Below are 18,293 nucleotides of genomic sequence, written 5' to 3' on the forward strand. Positions count from 1 at the left end.
CCAAAGAAGGCGAGGAAAAAGGAGCATGAACTCCCTCTGAAGAATCAACATGCAAATAATTCATACCGCACTAAAGCAGATCTGCCAGCAGCCGACCGCTCTCCGCTCCCTCACATCTCTCTCCAATCACGTCGGCCATATTTTTTCTCTTTTGTCAGTCTCTTGTCAGTGATTTGACAAAGGCTGTTTGATTTAGTGGTTTTCATTTAGAGCTTTGAGAGGATGTGTGTTCCGCTACTGGCAAAAATGAATCCAAAACAACAGTAACTATAAAACCCGTCCATGTCGTGCATGCTCACCGATGAGTAGAGGTGACCCTCTCCGTTCATGGCGATGTAAAGGCCAGTCTTGACTGATTGGATGGCCACGACTCTCAGGCCCACAGGGATTAAGTTAAACAGAGCTGAGGACATAAATAGATAGACAAATGTAGACACGTGGACATATAGTATGTAAAAAATGTAAAGTGTGAGGGCTAAGAGTTGATTTTAGAGATTATTTTTGACAATTTGGGGTCATGCTTTAGGGTGTGTTGTCATAATACCACGCATTTGTCTGCATTTTCATTCCCTTAACACCTCTGGACCCATTTGGAGGAATGAAATCGCTTTATCATTTTGAGCTGTCCCTCTAGGTGAAAGATGTGGTTATGAGATGACTTCACCAGGTCCCCAGGGTTACCCCCTATTTGGGAGGTCCACGAAGGCTGCTGACAGGTTAAAGGAAGGTATCTTGGGTTTAATAGAGAGGTGCTGCTCGCTGGTCAGTCGGGGTTTAACAGGTACAGCAGGTGCAGGTTTGACGTTGTCATCATGACAGGTCACGCTAGTTTGGAATGCCCCCAACGCTGGTTTTGAAATGGTTGAAGCCATCTCATCATCCTCACCTCCTCGTACAGATGTGCACGAGCAGACTTCACTCTCACACCCAGTCATCGCTCAGCAGCACCGCCAATGCTTTGCTTGCAGCACAGATGAGTCCAGTCTGCTCAGCAGATGCATAATTGAGATCTATACAGCCACAGGTCCAAGAGGAAGGTCCTCTCTGTGAGAGATTATGTTTGCCTTGCTGATGGATCATTTGCTAGCCTACCACCTGCCAGGACGTCATGCAGTATACAAGCTAGCGCCACCATCTTGTGAAAACTGTAAAAATACTATTTTTAATGTGTGGCGAGAGGTCAAAGGTCAATGGTTTGTCAGCAAAAATGACAAATTTAAATAATTATTGGAGTCGCTCCAAGCTGTTTTGAGATGTTTGTACAGTTTCAAAGCACAGATCAATGCACTTTAAACTAGTGTAAGTTTCATCGGCAAATGATCAATTTCAGAGATTTGATCAAATATTTACATTTGCGTGATACATATTAGTCCTGTTGTCCAAAGTGACTCACCGTGAGAGACACGATCAAACCACCATGCAAGAGAGACTAAGGTGAATAAAGTGCTACAGTCCTACGTGCTAACACTGGCTAACTAACTGTGCAGAGCTGTGGAGAGGGAGTAACGAGGGATATAAACAGGAGAGAAGGAGCGTGGAGGTGAAAAGAGGACTTTTGCTTAGCTTAAATTTGAAAATAGATTTCTCTTAAAAGTTGTCATATTGCTGATTACTGAAAACTGATCATTTTCTCAGGACTTTAACAGTATTTCCTAGTTCATCTCTGCAAAACAATTAGCCGCAGAAGGTGAACGATCACTGGAGTCATGTTTCTGAATCATCCATAGCCATTTAGGGTTGATTTGGGACTTTTGTCAACACAGTGCAAAATTTGTTGACGTGAACAAGAGTAATCAACCATCATACTCAGGCAAAGACTACATTAACATAAAGATAGGCAGCGAGCTGATTGTAAACAGCGACGACGCTGCTTTAAATGCTGCAGGAAATGTCACTGGCGACCTCCCTCTGCCAAACAGGGCCCGCATTGAAAGATGCAAGCTGGAACTGCGTTTAACTCCATTAATGTGCAAGATTTCACAAGAAAATGTATCAAAATGTCGAGGATTTCAAGGAAGGGATTTGCCAAAGAGGAGAAACCATAGAAACAAGTGAGACCCTGACGGAACACGCAGTTGGGAGAGAACAAATAAGCTTAGCCAATGTGACCGGAATGGTTTATGCTAGTGAGCTGCGCACTAGTGATTACTGATTAGCATTAGCTCTCTTAGTCTAACGCTGATAAATATTATGCAGTCTGCAGTTTTTCCATCCACTTGTTGCTGTGAGCTCTGAAACTCTATTAGTGTGAAATTACGAGTGCTGCGAAGCAACACAAGACAAGATAAACACCCTTCTTCTTTGTTGTTGTCATTATATCATTTGCAAAAAAAATGTGAAATGTGGTATTTCTGTGTGTAGGTGTTCTTTCGTCTGCTCACAGGAGTTGGTGCTGTCGTCTTTGGTCCCGTCCAGACTTCCATCCTGGCCCATTTGGAGATAGAAGCCCTGTCTGCAAAACAACCTGGTCACTATGCCCTTCAGCTGTGGTTCTGCACACAGAAGACACAACACAAGACAAATGAGTAAACACAAGACACACACCACATGTAACCTTTAAATACGTCAGCTTCAATATCCATCAGCTTCAACTAGCTGATTTATAAGTGACTGATCTACAGATTTACACCCCCCTCCCCCTCCAGAAATGGAATTCTTTGCAATGAGATACAGTTGTGGCATTTAAATACACACACACACACACACACACAGTGTGACCACGCGCTTATCCTGAGGGATTTCCTGCAGAAAGTCTAGTCAGGCACATCCAATCTATTACAGCATTCTTAGACTAATCCTTCTTTCACTGTCATTGTTCCGCTTGAATAAGTCTGATAAATTATTAGGAAAGCTTTGATGGTCTGGTGGAGCCATAAATAGGCTTTAAATACATATTCTGCTTATTACAATATAAATCTATAAACCAATAAATTGATTTTCTTGATATGCAGGCATAAATATACACATGGAGTATTAACAGTTTACTGTAGCTGTAAATGTTGCTGTATAATAATCAGATATATTATGTTTATAGGATGAATATATAATAAAGTTATCTAAAAAAATCATACTGTTATCAGTGCAACAATAATAATTTGTGGCACCTTTCTGCAAAAAAGCTTCCTTATTAAACATCACATGCAGGCGACCACGCCCGATTCTGCATCGCTGGAACACAACACATAGACGTGATCTTCATCAGCGCTGATAAAATGGGTTGGGAATCCCCTTTTGGACTCGGGGAGTGTGAGAGAGGGGAGGGCGAGCGAGCGAGCGAGCGGGGCAGTGTTTTCCATCTTTGTGAAGCAACCATCTTGTGCAGCAGGGGAGAGGACGGGCGAGAAGAAGGGGCGAGATGACAGAACTCCCAACACACCTCTCTGAACACGATGCGCCGCATGAATCGAAATTCAAGCAGGGAGCCATCAACGACGTTCCAGGCTAGAAGAGGACATGGATTGTCTCTAATATTAGCTTATTCAGACTATTAAATGACTGCCCAGGCAACTAACCGCTGGTTTTTTGTCCACTTCCCTTGAACTGGGTGTGTGTCTCCTGTTAACCCAAAGAAAAATTGACCAAATATCCCAAGATAAGAGAGAAAATCACCCCCATGAAACGCTGAATTCAATTCAATGTGGAATTCAAGTGCAACCCTTTTATTGGAGTAACCTCATTAAGAATTACATGACCACAAAACTGTACAGGTTACAAATGAGAACAAAATGGGAAGACTATAAAGGGGAGCTGGAACCGACCGGACCCGTGATGTGGACCCACCACCCATTCCGGGGTTTTTTTTCTTCCCGCATGTTGATTCATTGTCCATCTAAATGAAATGACGTTCAGCCTCTAATGGGGTTATTGTTGGTGCTTTAAAAGGTGACGGGCCGGCACATCTCCGGAGGGCAGCGCTCCATCAAGCTTTATCCGCTTATATGTCGTTATCCTCCCATCCCAGGTTCCCTTTCCTCCGAAGATGCGCCCGACCGCAGCTGTAGCAACATTCCCACAGTCGCCAAGGTGATGTTCCCACTTCCCATCGTCTCCACATCCTGTCTGTTACTAGGGAGATTCCCGTCCCCGGGTTGCCATGGCAACAGCCTTGTGATTCCAGACTGTTGCAGTTGGAGGGTATTTCCCCATCCACACACACACACACACACACAAACACACACACAAACACACACACCGCTAGATTCTCCCCATAATGTCACGCGATTCAATCGGTCAGCTCATCAAAGCCGTCACACAATTTAAGTGTCATCATGTGGGTTTGAGTTCACCGCTTCCCGCCAGCGATGCATGGACGACCTCTCGATCTGCTTTTACCACACACACACACACACACACACACACACACACACACACACACGAATGATGTGGCTGAACTGAAGCTTTTAACTGTCGTTTCCATCTGTGATCAGTCATTAGAACAACACGGCCAGATTCTTTGGACACAAACCTTTCAGGTGTGGTTGCAGCAGTGACGCAGTTCCTTTGATAGCGCTTCCCCAAAAATCCACCCTCGTTCCGAGTTTTTCCCGCTCCCTTTATCTCATTATCATTTCAACACGACGCGCTTCAGTGGATTTTGCAGCCTTGATGACTGTCGCTCTAAAGGAAACACCAATAACCGTTATTGATTTTCTATACCTGCGTCCCCTTTCCGTGTGACCAACACCCTGCACAAATAGCCTTAGATGACGTGTCAAACCAGGCTGCAGCACCGCTGCCGCCTCACTAATTTTCTCTCCGGGTTCAGGGGTTTTTAGGCCTGCTTCTCCTCAAGTAAGGAGCATCTTGTTTTCCACCGGTTTTCACCTTTTCAATTATTAACCAACCAGTCCTGAGGTGAAATTCAATTAACTTCTTTTTTTTTTTTAATCTTTGACATTGCAAGATGTCATATTCCACCATTTCCTGATATTCTATAATAACCAAACAGCGCGTTGCTGAACATAGAAACAGCGAGTTCAACTGGACTCTTGTTTATAGCTCAGTCCGAATCTCAGCTATATTCTGACTGACAGCTGCAGTATTTGGGTTTGCTTTATGGTGACAGCAATGTCAAAAATATAAATAAATAGAAGAGCTGAAAGCTTTGAGAGCAGAGCTGGAAAAACCAACTCTTGTTCACAATAATCTAACCACGGTACTGAAAGGAACATTTGGGAGAGAGAGGATTCATTTGTTTAATCTAGAAACTTTTAAATATTGAATGATTTAATTGGAAAGAAATGGAACTGAAAACGGAATAAATTCACATAAACTGTAAAAAAAGAAAAACCCCGTTTTTGTACTAAAATTATATCACAAGAAGACATTTTCAGGACAGAAGGTATTTAATTTAAGTTATTTACCTGAACAGGGAGATGCAAACTTCAAACCAGGTGCATTTAACGGTAGCATGTGACATTTCAATAAATCGCCTATTTGGTGCCCTGGGCTGACGGGAAGCTCGCCAATATTTTGCAGCGGGGATTATGTCGCGTGGCACGGAGGATCCTGTCTATCAAATCCTGAACTAATGAAGTCGTTTAAAATGAGTTAGCAGCTCCTCGGCGAGGCTGCTGTCACCAAACATTTGAGAATTGCCTGGAATTGTCCTCTCGGAATTACAGGAAAGATTAAGCCCATTTAGGCTGCGAAAGAAAGGGACAAAAGTGCGTCGGTCTAACAGACATCTTTGATTCGGTAATGACGGCTGAGGGTCGGCTGGAGCCCACCTGTCTTCCCTTCACAAAACCTCTGGAAGACAGTCAAAGCGGCTGGCGTGCACAAACGCTGCAGCCATCACCGCGCTCTCGCCAGCAGCTCTCACAGCTGGGAACACAGGGATGGAAGGAGCGAGAGGAGGAGGAGGAGGAGGAGGAGGAGAAGCACGGCTGGCCGATAAGGCCTTAAAACGCTATCATTTTAGAGGGATGGCTCTGGTTGCATTGGCAAAATATGAGCAAATTTCCATGGGCTGGAATATGGGAAGACGTGGACAAAATTAAGATGGGAGGATAGAGCCGTGCTGATTAGAGGAGCACGCCAGAGTGGGGCTGAAAATGGAGAACGGGGATATCGTGGCCATGAAAAAGTGTAAATCTTTGGATGAAAGAATACGTTGGAAGCATGAAACATCAAAGAAACATGAGACATCAAAGGTGAGAGTGACAAAATGAGGATGCGATCGAACCAATGCTCAAAAAGGGCAGGTCTTTCTCTGAAATTCAGGGATGTTAATTGGGGACGTAGTGATCATTTGGAGGTGTAAACAGGAGGCTAAAAACAATCCTTCCATGAATCAGGCTCCTCCTATTTGCCCCGTCTTTCATTTCCTGTCTCCTTCTCCTGCCTTCATCCAGCATCACCTGCTGCGTTCGCTCCCAATCAATTGATTAGAACAGCACTTATCGCCTCTGCTATTGAACGCTCACATCGCACACAATCACAACACTTTATTCATCTTGCGTTCCCTTCCCGTTTCCATATCTCTGCATTTATCGCATGTATAGCTCAGTTCATTCGCTTGGATTTACATTCCCAGCGCCTTGGCGGATCAGAAAGGGAGCACAATATTGGTTTGTTTTGTTCCTGTAAAGCATCACATTTTGATCAGGCCGATCTTGTGAGCGCGTTTCAAATGAAACGGCGAGAGAGAGACACACTGCGAGTCCAGACACACTAATCTTTGGCTTCAATAATGGATGCACCTGAAAACTACTGAACCATGGGCTACTACAAGACATGACAGCGTGTGTGTTTGTGTGGGTGGGAGAAAGAGTGTGTGTGTGTGTGTGTGTGTGCACACCCATTTTATCACCCACTGGAGAGCCTGGGAAAAGGTTAACCTTTAGCGACCATGAGTTCATAGGACTAAAGGTCTTTAGATGATAAAACGTCATTTCTGAGGTCGTAGTTTACAAATATAGTGCAAATTCCGGATATTTCCGGGCCACGTTCGGCCTCACAAACTTGTACACCTATGTGTGTGTGTGTGTGTGTGTGTGTGTGTGTGTGTGTGTGTGTGTGTGTGTGTGCATGATTTTTAGGGGGCATAGGGGGGACTTTATCGGCGCGCGCACGGCACGTGCAGAAAAGGGGTCGTATGTGTGTAAAAGTGAAAAGGGCGCGTGCGGATGTCTGCGTGCATGCACGCGCGTGAGTGTTCCAGCGGCGGCGGCGGCAGCACCACCACCTGCAGCAGCACACACCTTGCCTCCGTAGCCTCCTCTTCTTCAAACCAAATATCCGGACTTTGGAGAAGATGTCGACCAGGTTGCCGTTGCACAGCCCCTGCTTCTTCCCGGGGCTCTTCCGCCTCCGGTGAGTGGTCGGTCGATGGGCGTGTTGCTCTCGCGCCTGCCGCTTCTGCCGGATCAACCCGCTCGCGATAGCCGCTGCCATGTCTCCGGCGAACCAGCGAAACCAGTCCCGTCTCGGTCCGTGTCTCCTGCCCCTTCAGCTGTGTCCACCGGCGGGGACGGAGCGCAGACAAAACCAGACACAGACCTCCAGTCCAGCCGCTATAACGGCTCCATACTTGAGTTATAACGCGGTAAAGTCCAGACTTAACAGGTTACATCATATTTTCTCTTATAGTTATTCCATTTGATTAGGTGCGTATGGCGGTTTACCTGTCCGTCACGTCCCACCGGTCTGTCTGTCAGATAAGAGCCAGTGTCACTGCACGGCTCACCTAAATGATGTGACCCGAACCGGTGAGTCAGGTCCAGGTTTCATGGTCAAAAGAAAATGGCTATAAAAACATTTGGAGAGAAATAAATTCGCGCAGACCGCGTTAGTGTCCTCTCTCTGTGAAACGTTTGTATTCCGCTGACAGAAGCGCCAGGCGCGCGTGCAGCCGCGAGTCTCACCAGCTGCGCGAAGCGCGCGATAGTCTCGTAAGAGAGCACCGGAAACTTCAATATTTGCTTTTCAGAATTAAAGCTTGTTAAAGTTTGGGATTTTATGACGGGTTAAACTTGTCACCTCTATGGGTTTTTACTTTATTGTGGGAATATTTTTTAAATTAGCTTATTGTCTGAATTACTAAACAAGTATTGTCTTTAAATGTTGTGAAATACTAAAACAAAGAAGATAGAATTCTCAAAAGTATGTTCCTTTATTCACAACCAAAAGATGTTTGCGAGAGGATTAGAAACGAAAAAAAATTGATATCAAAAGTTGAAATAATTAGGTCCTTTATATCTTAAGTAAAAAAAACTCAAAATCAAATTATCTGTGGTCATTTTAGTGTGATATTTATTTGCCAATCCAATGAGAGTTAAATAAAATATTTAAAAGGAAAGTATATGACCGTATATTAGTCATCTACAAACAGGAGTTGAACAGTCGGTAGAAGCCAGGAGCCAGAAAAAATGTGATCAAATTGCAAATTACATAATCTATGGTGGCTTTGCATTTTGATTCAAGCAGACTCATATGGGAATACAGTTTGTAGTGAACTTGTTGAGTAAGTTTGTATAGTAACCTTTTGCTCAATCAATAGCTGATTCATATTTTATAATAAATGCAAATATAATGCTAATGATGCGGCTATTGACATCTCCTGGTGTGTTATTGGTTGTGATATGTATAATCGCTTCATCTTGCTGCATAATGTGTCTTTTTCTTTTGAACAAATCCAATGCAACAACAAACACCAAACGAAACTTGATCTCCCGTTTTTATAGTAATGACTTTGATCTGTATTAAAATGTATTCCAAATCTCAGTGTGGACAATAATGCTCCACTACGTTGTATACTATTATTTTTTTAAAGAACAGGCGGAAGTACGTGTGGAACTGAATCTCGTGGCATTGACTTTGGAAGGCGCGTGCACTGGCTGGAACGTGAGAATCCCACAGCGTCGCTGGAGCCACGCGCTGATTGAGCAGTCGAATACGTGCTCTCAAAAGCAAAAACAGTAATTGTTATAAACAGGGGGGAAAACAAGAGTTTTATTGCACACACGATATTCTAAAGTTGCTGATGAAAGTAGTATAAACTTCTAGGTCAATACAGCTGTTGTGAAGTACCAATTCCAAGGTGAATGACTGCTAAAATAAGGGTGATGATGTCATAAGGGTGATGATCTGCATCGTCGATAACGCAATGGTACCTGGTCAACAAATGACAATTGTTTGTCAGAAATCAAAAATTTAAATGCTTTTGAACAATCCTTAAATAATTTTGATGCTTGATACATAAGTGGTGGTCAGGCTACAATACATGCAGTAGTATTGAGAAGGTAATTGGACAAAGGTGGGATATAGGTGCTAAAGGGACCAGTTGTATCAAAGCAGTCTAAATGGACCTTTACAGCGCAAAATAAGTCAAATTAACTTTATAGTGTGGTGAGGGGACCGTGCAGAATGGATTTGTTATAACATGACACTAACTAGACTGGTTATGAAAAATTGACTGATTGGACTTATTATTCACAGACCAACCCTAGTACTGAAAGCTCACTAAATAGATGTTTCGTACATTCATGTATATAACTTTAACAAAAAAATATAAATATTTTATGTATGCTGAATGTTTGCAAAAGGATGCATGTACACCCATTAATTTATTCCAATTTTGTGCATTCAGTCAATAAGTATTGATGCCAGTAGCCTACTTTATCATTTAGTGTCATACACAAGCACGTTTCAATTTAAAAATAGAACACTAATTAGTAGATTGTTTGTTTGCACACAAACATAGCTGTTAAAAAAACCTCTGTACATCCATTAGGGAGAATTCACAGTGAAAAACTGATGCAAAATTTTGAGCCGCAGACCCAAAAAGTCCCTCTAGAACATGACTGATGGGGATGTTTTGATTGTAGGACATGTTCCCATATATGAGTTAATCTCTGGCTTCTTCAAACTTTATTCCCTTAAATATAAATACTTCATTTACACCTTTGTTTGCTTCATTTGTATTGATAAGTATAAATGACTACAAATGACATTCATCTTAATGGGATTGCTGGTCTTCAACAGCGAGCAGAAGGTGCAAAAATGTGTGGTTGGTTATTTCTCCTAGTGAGCAGGCAGCTCCCTGCTATCCTATCCCCCGCCACCATATGATTAGTTTAAAAATGCAACAAGACGTGGAGATAGACTGACAGTTTGACTGACAGCAGGCCAACCTGCTACAGTGGCTTGCTTTGTCCATGGTAAGTGTGCCAAGCCCTCAAACAGGCATCTGGTTGTAAGCTTATACTGCACAGCACGCTCAGATTTCCTCAATGTTGTGACATTGGACCTACAATGTCATTGTATCATGTGCTATCATGATAAACACTTGTATTCAGCACCAAAACTGTAGAATACCTGTATCATTTAGGGTTATTTAAGTTTCTTGTATAGAACTAATGACATCTACTTGAATTTACATAAACAAATGATGCGAATATGATGGCAGTTCTCAGCTCTTCCGGTTTGATATGATGTAATGTTCCACAAAATCAGCGAAAGTATTGTCGTTGCCCCTTATTTCTTATATCTACTGGGTCAGAAATATAGATAAAACCATACAAATCTTTGATTAAATGCCTCTTGGTCATAACGACATCGATCAGATCTTTTCATGGAATAAAAAAGCTGGGACTCTTCTGGACACAAAGGAACCCTGAAATGAAATGACCTGGAATAATATGGCGAAGGTAATATCAAAGAAAGCCCTGGTGCATTTTTTAAAATCCTTGCGGTGAATGAAGGACTGCAGAGTGTGGTCATGTGGATTTTTTTCAGGCACAAGGTGAAATTTTTTAGCTCTAAAAAAAGAGCTGTCCACTCTGACAGGTGTGATTGTTCATTATAAGCCTTTTTCAACACCTTAAAAAATACAGCCTGATCATTCTTTTTGCCTTGAGATCTTAGTTCCATTTTGCAAAAGTCAGGGACTAGTCACATTTTATCACTAATATGGATGAGTTGCTTATATTTAAAAAAATAAAAGAAGTAAAATATCCCCTCACTTTCATAATTTAGGGAGTACCGTCCCCTAAAAGCCATTGTGTTGGTGGCTACATACCCTGATGGACCAGTTCATAAAGACTCACACATGCCTCATCCACCCAATACTCTTTTTTGTGGTGTACCTCAGGGGTCCTGTTTTGGTAACCCTTATAGTTCATCAGTGCATAGTTCATATTATACGTAAAAGCAACACTCTTTCCTATCACTAAAGGGTCAATGCTAAATTAGACTGCACATAAATCCAGCAATTCCATCATCCCAGTTTATGCCCTCATTTATCTTCTTAACTTCATATAAATGGAAATAAGAGCACCTTTTTTTCCTTTGTTCTTTGTTCTTAGTGGTTGTAATAATGCTTTGTGCCATAGTAGTATATATTGTGTGTGGGGGGGGTATTTGTATTAAAAAGATATTTAATTTCATTAGAATTTTCGCTTAATATCAAACAAACAAAAACACAGATAGAGCTGAAATTAATAGGTGATTATACTTTATGTTATACAAGTTATCAACAATTGCTATTATAGGTCTATAATTTTACAGGATGTGGCTCCAGAAAGGGCCCTGAAGAATGCAAATGAATCATATATGGTTTTTAAAAGTAACTACACGTCACTGAGGTTTTGAGAAGTCAGAAACAGGTCAGGACCGCAACACTTCAGCACCTTGGACAGCGAAAAGCATTTCTCTGTCCGTCGTCAGCCGCGCTCTTCTCTCTCTCTCTCTCCCTCACACTCAGTCACACACACACACGCACGCACACACACACACACGCACGCACACACTCACACACGCGCGCGCACACACGCGCGCACGCACGCACACACACACACACACACTCACACACACACGCACGCACACACACACACACACATTTCATGCCACCACTAGATGGCATTAGTGTGCGTCTTTTAGACCAACAATAACAGGTAATATGGTTGTCACACATCCAAAGTTTCCAAATACCTAATGGGTGATGATGATGATGATGATAATGATAATAATAATAATAATAATAATAATAATAATAATAATAATAATAATAATAATAATGGATTTTGGATCATTTTGAGATCATTTTGAGGGACTTTACTATATTAAAAATTTAAATTTTATTTCCATTTCTTTTTTTAGTTCCGCTTTCACACTCAAATTTCATGGAAGCATTTTCTCTTCTAAATAAATTAATAATGCATTTAAATAGTGTATTAAATGGTGTCCTTATAGACCAGAAAACCTTTAATTTAAAAAACAAAACATATTGTGATCATTGGAAAATGAATGAATCAAATGATTTCTATAAATCACACAGGGTTTTTAACTTTTACCAAAGTCAAAAACACCTTTCACCGTAATGCTTGTACACAGAGAGGATAAAATTGTGATTCATAACAAAAAGGGAAAAATTATCAAGAGAATTTGGTCTGTAAAAAGAAAAACACACTGGTGCCATCTTAACTTTTTCTATTTGGTCTCTTTTTGCAACATCAGCAGTCTGCCACTCTCAGTCCTCATCTCTTGACCCAGTCCAGCAGTGTCAGACCTCAGATCTCTCCTCCGTTTGTCTCTGACGTTGACACATGACGGTTTAAAATCTGCAACAACCCTCTCTTTTCCAGACAGTGGGATAAAAAAGAACAAAAACGAGCCAGAAAGTGTCTGTGGGTTTTATCCAGGTCAGTCCATGTGAAGTAGTCATGAATAAATCAAAGCTACATTTGCATTAAAATTCATCTGTTCTGCTACTTTTTATAACGAAAAGGCAGAAAATGGATGAAAATGGAACACTCTATAATCCATTTTTCTTTCCTGCACCCCCAAAAGAAATCTCACTTTCACAGGTTTTTTAAAAGACAAAAATATACGTAAATCCCCGTTTCATAAATTTCCTGTTCCCCTTTATGGAGCTAAAGCTTTCTGCATTTAGTCTAGTTCCTGCACCATCAGCTGTGGTCTGCATAGGGACAACAGCGCCCTCTACATGCACTAAAATATATAGCACTCCACGAACACATCCTTGTCTCGTACTCATCTTCTCTCCTCAGATGTCACTAAGTATATGTATTACATAAACTATTCATATTTTATACAAACAGATATATGTTCTGATGATTCTTAATTTAAATATTGTGCGTTTACAAAATGATTAAAGAACTGCTCAGACCATGTTGCATCCCCACTCTTCAAAAACAAGACAAGCTTCAAAAAACAAGCTTTAAAAGATTACATTATTATCTTTCTACAAGATTTTTTTTAGCATCGGTGGCCTTGCAAAAAAAAAAAAAAATTAACACAAGTTGGGAATTAGAACTCTGGATAAAAGGCAACACAATACCTCCTTAAGGCACCCTTTCTTGCAGATAAAACATGAATATCTATGTTGTGTGATTTTAGCCATAACTTCAAAAAAAGGGTGGAACCTATTTTAGTGTAGCTTATGCAGTACCTAATATTAGTATAATGCTCTATAATTGATACAATACACACCAAATAGGAGTAGAACTATTATTATTTTCAGCCAAATTAGCTAATTGTTCATTTATAAGGTCAGTGTTCATCACATTCATTTCATGATTATAAGAAAATGTTCCACTTTCAACAACTTACACTCAACACACTTCATTTAACAGCACCGGTCGTCTTGCTGTTGCTAATAGCCTCCAGGGTCCACTGACATAAGCTGAAGTTTAATCTAGATAGAAGAATCCCTTCAAAAAGCAGGGCAATATCAAACGAATGAACCAATCAATTACATGAAACTTTGATGTTCAATCCTGCCCTTTTGAAAAGAGTTGCTGCATCCAATCTGCTCAACTAATTTGAAGGAAGTGCTGAACATGTTGTGTGTAGGAGGTGGTGTTGATGTAGAAACTCTTGGCCAGATAAGTTTTTAGTAAAGTGCCGTCTGTCAGTTAGACCCTGAATACTGACCGATGTGGCAGTGTCCTTTTTTATCCGTTTGTTTTCGTTTTCTTTGGTGGCTCAAAGTTCCCAGCGTCAAATGCAAAATATGGTATTATTATCTATGCTATAATTTCACCTGACTATGGTGGATCCATATTCATGGGATAAACCAAACATCACACACTGATTTTTAGGCTTTCATTCAAGTTGTGCTACCTGGAGGGGCTTTATTCTTACTGAGTTTTTGAATTTTTGCTTTAGATTTGTAGTTTTTATGGTATTTGTCTAACAGTTTGTATCCAATGGTGCTTTTCAGTTCTAGAGTTATAAAAAGTTCCGCTGCCTGTCAAATGTGTACTTAAATGAGAAAAGATCCATGATTTGTGGTGCTAAATATTCGGAGTCATAGTTCAGAGGTGATCAGGCACACATTTACAGAAGATCTGCAGTAAGATCAGCTCCCTGACCACGACGGAGCAGGCTGACATCTGTAGGATGAGAACAAGAATATTTACCACAGTCAAACCCCTGTGCTGTTATTGGCAGAGGCACCTTTTAAGGAAGTACTGTCATAACATGGAACAATAACAAGTTTATAAAAACACACTGTATGCTTATGTAATATTCAAAGATCCCATTAATAACTGAACAATAGTTATTAAGCGGTTTCAGCTGAAAAATCCTTCAAAGGTTTCACTTAAATCAGCTCAACTGGATCGCCTAAAATGTAATTAATTTGAAGTTGAAAGGATTTTTACCAGGATTGCAAAGCACTACATCAACTTACGCCTCAATAAAAAGTGCATCAGAAAAAGAAGTATTAATGCCAAACACAGTGCTGATGACTTTGAAGCAACCTGCACATGCCTGTAGTCCTGATTTGAGATGAATTCAAACTATTTTAAATTCCCTATGGACAGAAGTGCTCTAAGTGATCCTCTGCAAGACTTTTTTCACTCTGAAATGATTAAATGTGTTATTATTGTCTAGAGGCAAGGCAACTTGTTTAAGCAGAAGATACAAGGGTTGAGGCTGTAGCTTGGTGGTCTTATTTGTTGCTGCTCTTCCTTTTGTCTGTAAATAATCTGCTTACGTTCCATTTCTGTAGGTGGCGCTGTTCTCTTTCTGGGTTTCTTACTGATGATGCTAATTCATAAGCAAGCGTCGCACAAAGAGGAAGCAGCAGGTAAATGTATGCTATATGATCTCAGGAATCAACTGACACAGATATGAATAGGTGGGTGATGGATGAGGAGAATGAAGGGATGATGGAGGGAGAGAGACAGAGAGAGCTAGAGGTGGGCGGGTGTTTCCCTCACAGGAGTGTGAGGATTTCCACTCTGAAGTCAGAAGGATGAGTCAGAATTTACACCCAGAGACTCGCCCACACACAAGTGCAGTCAGGGAAGTCCACGGTTGCCACGGTAACCAGTGATTAGTGACGCAGGTGCGTCTCCGTGCGGAGGGAGAGAACACCTGCTGCATGTTGAGAGGTGACGCACGCTCAAAGGCTTTCAGATGCAGGCAATCCAGTGGATTACTTTAATGGGGGGGGTGGCCTGACCGCACACCACAGACACACACATGCACGCACATGCATACATGCACGCACACACGTGTACACAGACGCACAGACCTGCAGAAACAGGGGTTACATTGTGTTGAAACCTTATCACACACATTTACATGCACACTCTGGGATTTTAACACATAAACATCTGCCGCTTTCATGTTGAGTGTGCTAATACTTCATTACGTAAAATAAAACACGCACGCGCACACACACACACACAGTTACAGTTATTGGTAATCACGCTACAATTAAGCAACCTGCTGGCATGCCCCCCCTTACATGGATCTCCCTCTACTCCCTTTCTCCCCTTGGCCTCCCCTCTTTCATTTTTCTCCTCCCTTCTTCTCTTCTATCTTTATAACATCTCTAAATCAGCAGGGAGGAGAGGAAATGGAGGAACTAAATTATTCATCTTCACCCCCCCACCACCACCACCACCACCACTCATCTTTTCTTGCACATCTTCTGTCTTGTGAATCTCCTTCCTCTTTTCCTCTTCCTCTCTGATACCTTGACATTTTTGCCAACAGTAAGTCATGATCTAGAGCCAGACTGTCTATTTACATGTACATAAAATGATTTTGTCCCTATGGTACTGTGCCAGGTTCCTAAAGTTAGCTTTATCAGAGCAAATGGAACTTTTCTAATGAGGACCTGGACATGACAGAAGAGGAGAACAGCGTTTTATGATGCAGCAACTGAAGAAACAGCCTTTTTGTGCATCATCAATTACAAATTTTAGTGTTTAACCGCTGCTCTAAGTTATAAGATGGCTAGTTTTAGAATCAAACTAAGATGAGAATACAGAGAAAATCCAGGTGATGAATATGCAGACTACAATCATTTGGTTTGTAACTAAGAACCATTTTATTTTATTGCAGTGTCATCCATGTGTAGCATTGCTCAAGCAGCATTACTCTTTGGACATGCAAAATAAACCAAATCATATGCACTGTCTAAAATCAATGAATTTATAGTACAAGTGCAATCCCATTTCCCCCCCGTACTGCACATCAGGACCATTATCACACCTCTTCATTGACTAATATTATTGAATCCATGACAATATCTTTTTTTGAAAGGAAAGACGCTACCTGGGCTTCCAAAACATTCAGGTAATCATAAAACGTACACCCAGACTAGATCAACTTGTGGTGGCTGCCTCAGCAGAGGGTGTCTTGTGATAAATGGGCAAAACACCCTTTGATGCTGAGGCACAACCGGTGATGTGTTTCTGTGGTAACATCATTACCCACTAGCTGGCTCCAAGGAACCCTCTTAAGAAAGAAATAACATGCAGAAAGATTGGAACGTCCAGTCCTACTGAGGGACCCTGAATGTTGTTTTACTGTTTGCTTCCTTAATTCTTTTAAATGGTTCAGGGTTAAAAGCATTATGGATTAAAAAACTGAAACATGGGATGGATGGATGGATGGATGGATGGATGGATGGATGGATGGATGGATGGATGGATGGATGGATGGATGGATGGTGGATGGATGGATGGATGGATGGATGGATGGATGGATGGATGGATGGATGGAATGGATGGATGGATGGATGGATGGATGATGGATGGTGATGGATGGATGGATGGATGGATGGATGGATGGATGATGGATGGATGGTGTCTGCAAACTACTGAAGGTTAATTACTTAAAGTGATCTATATATATATATACTATATATATATAGTATATATATATATAGATCTTTCTTTAAAAGGCTCTGTTTTCTGTCTTCAGGGACAGTTTAATGCGATGTCCCAGGGACTGTAATACTTCTGGTGTTGTGGGTATATTTGATTGTAACGGCCTGACAGTAAAAGACAATTCATATCATCCATGCCTGTTCCCCTGAGTGACCACCTGTGAAAAAAGACTGTAGGTGGAGGATGTTTCTAAAAAAAGAACAGAGCAGTCTGTAACAAGGTCCATCCTTTCATCCATGTCTCCCAGCTGTTAGAGTTCACACACAATACAGTAGAGAGACATTCTCCTCTGATTTGGGAGATCCAGAAAGCTCCAAGCATTCACGTGGTGGAGTCATAAGTCATCAGCTATGTTACATTTACATTTAATTTATTTAGCAGAAGCATTTGTCCAAAGCGACTTGCAATGACACAATTGAGACTAATGTGATTAAAATACCACCTTACAATCCCAAACTACCTAGTATGACGGCTACTACCAACTAACAGTTCAGAGTTTTCTATGGAGAGGGAGGTAAGAGGAATATAAAGAGGAGGAGAGAAGAGGTGCAGAGACAGGAGGACGACGATAAGTTGCAGCTTCACCCTGCGCTCTGATAGCATGTGAAAATACAAAGACTGCAGCGTCAGACGGATTACAAAATTGGCCTAGATCGTTGAGTAAAAATTCAGTCACAAAGAAGGTTGAAAGGAAACGGGAAAGACTTACAAGCTGTGTTCTTACTAATAACATTGCCATGCAGACTTCACTGTTCTTTTCTGCTAATATTGTTTGACTAAACTCTTGCTTTTTAATATTTAAATAAAAATAGAGGGACATAAACAACACAACTGTCCATCAAAATTCTGCTTGTACATTCTTGCATCTGCAGGCGTCGCTAACCTACCTAAAGTTTTACCCTTTTCAAGGTCAAGAGTGTCTGAGTTAAATTAAATAAGATAATTAGAAAAACTACGAGTCACCTCACAGTTTCCCATGTCTGAGTTTTTACCAATAAAGATTTAAACACACATTATTTGTTGGACCTGGAGACGTTCAGTTGTAGCGTACGCAAACAGCTAATTAGTCATGTGGATTTCATAATGTGTGCTAAAATATCATATGAATGGGTTAAAGTGAATTTAATGATTTCCAGG

At 41.2% G+C, this 18,293-nt stretch overlaps 1 protein-coding gene across 3 annotated transcripts in view; it reads right to left on the minus strand.

Annotated features, from left to right (window-relative positions):
- Positions 1 to 18,293, minus strand: part of LOC130522733 (fibroblast growth factor 14-like) — a 41,023-nt gene that overhangs the window by 14,297 nt on the left and 8,433 nt on the right. For 2 of the 3 annotated variants that reach the window (XR_008949689.1, XM_057027415.1), the window contains exons 2-3: positions 2,382 to 2,492; positions 300 to 403 (exon numbers count right to left, since the gene is read on the minus strand). Coding sequence is in view for 2 of the 3 variants with exons in the window: in XM_057027415.1 (XP_056883395.1) it covers positions 300 to 403; positions 2,382 to 2,492 (215 nt within the window). In the remaining variant the exon portion in view is untranslated. Of the gene's footprint in view, positions 1 to 299; positions 404 to 2,381; positions 2,493 to 7,205; positions 7,872 to 18,293 lie in introns of those variants that run through there. The other variant, XM_057027416.1, reaches the window with a different exon arrangement.

The sequence above is a fragment of the Takifugu flavidus genome, chromosome 3 (assembly GCF_003711565.1).
Source record: "Takifugu flavidus isolate HTHZ2018 chromosome 3, ASM371156v2, whole genome shotgun sequence".
In the NCBI taxonomy this organism is placed as follows: Eukaryota; Metazoa; Chordata; class Actinopteri; order Tetraodontiformes; family Tetraodontidae; genus Takifugu; species Takifugu flavidus.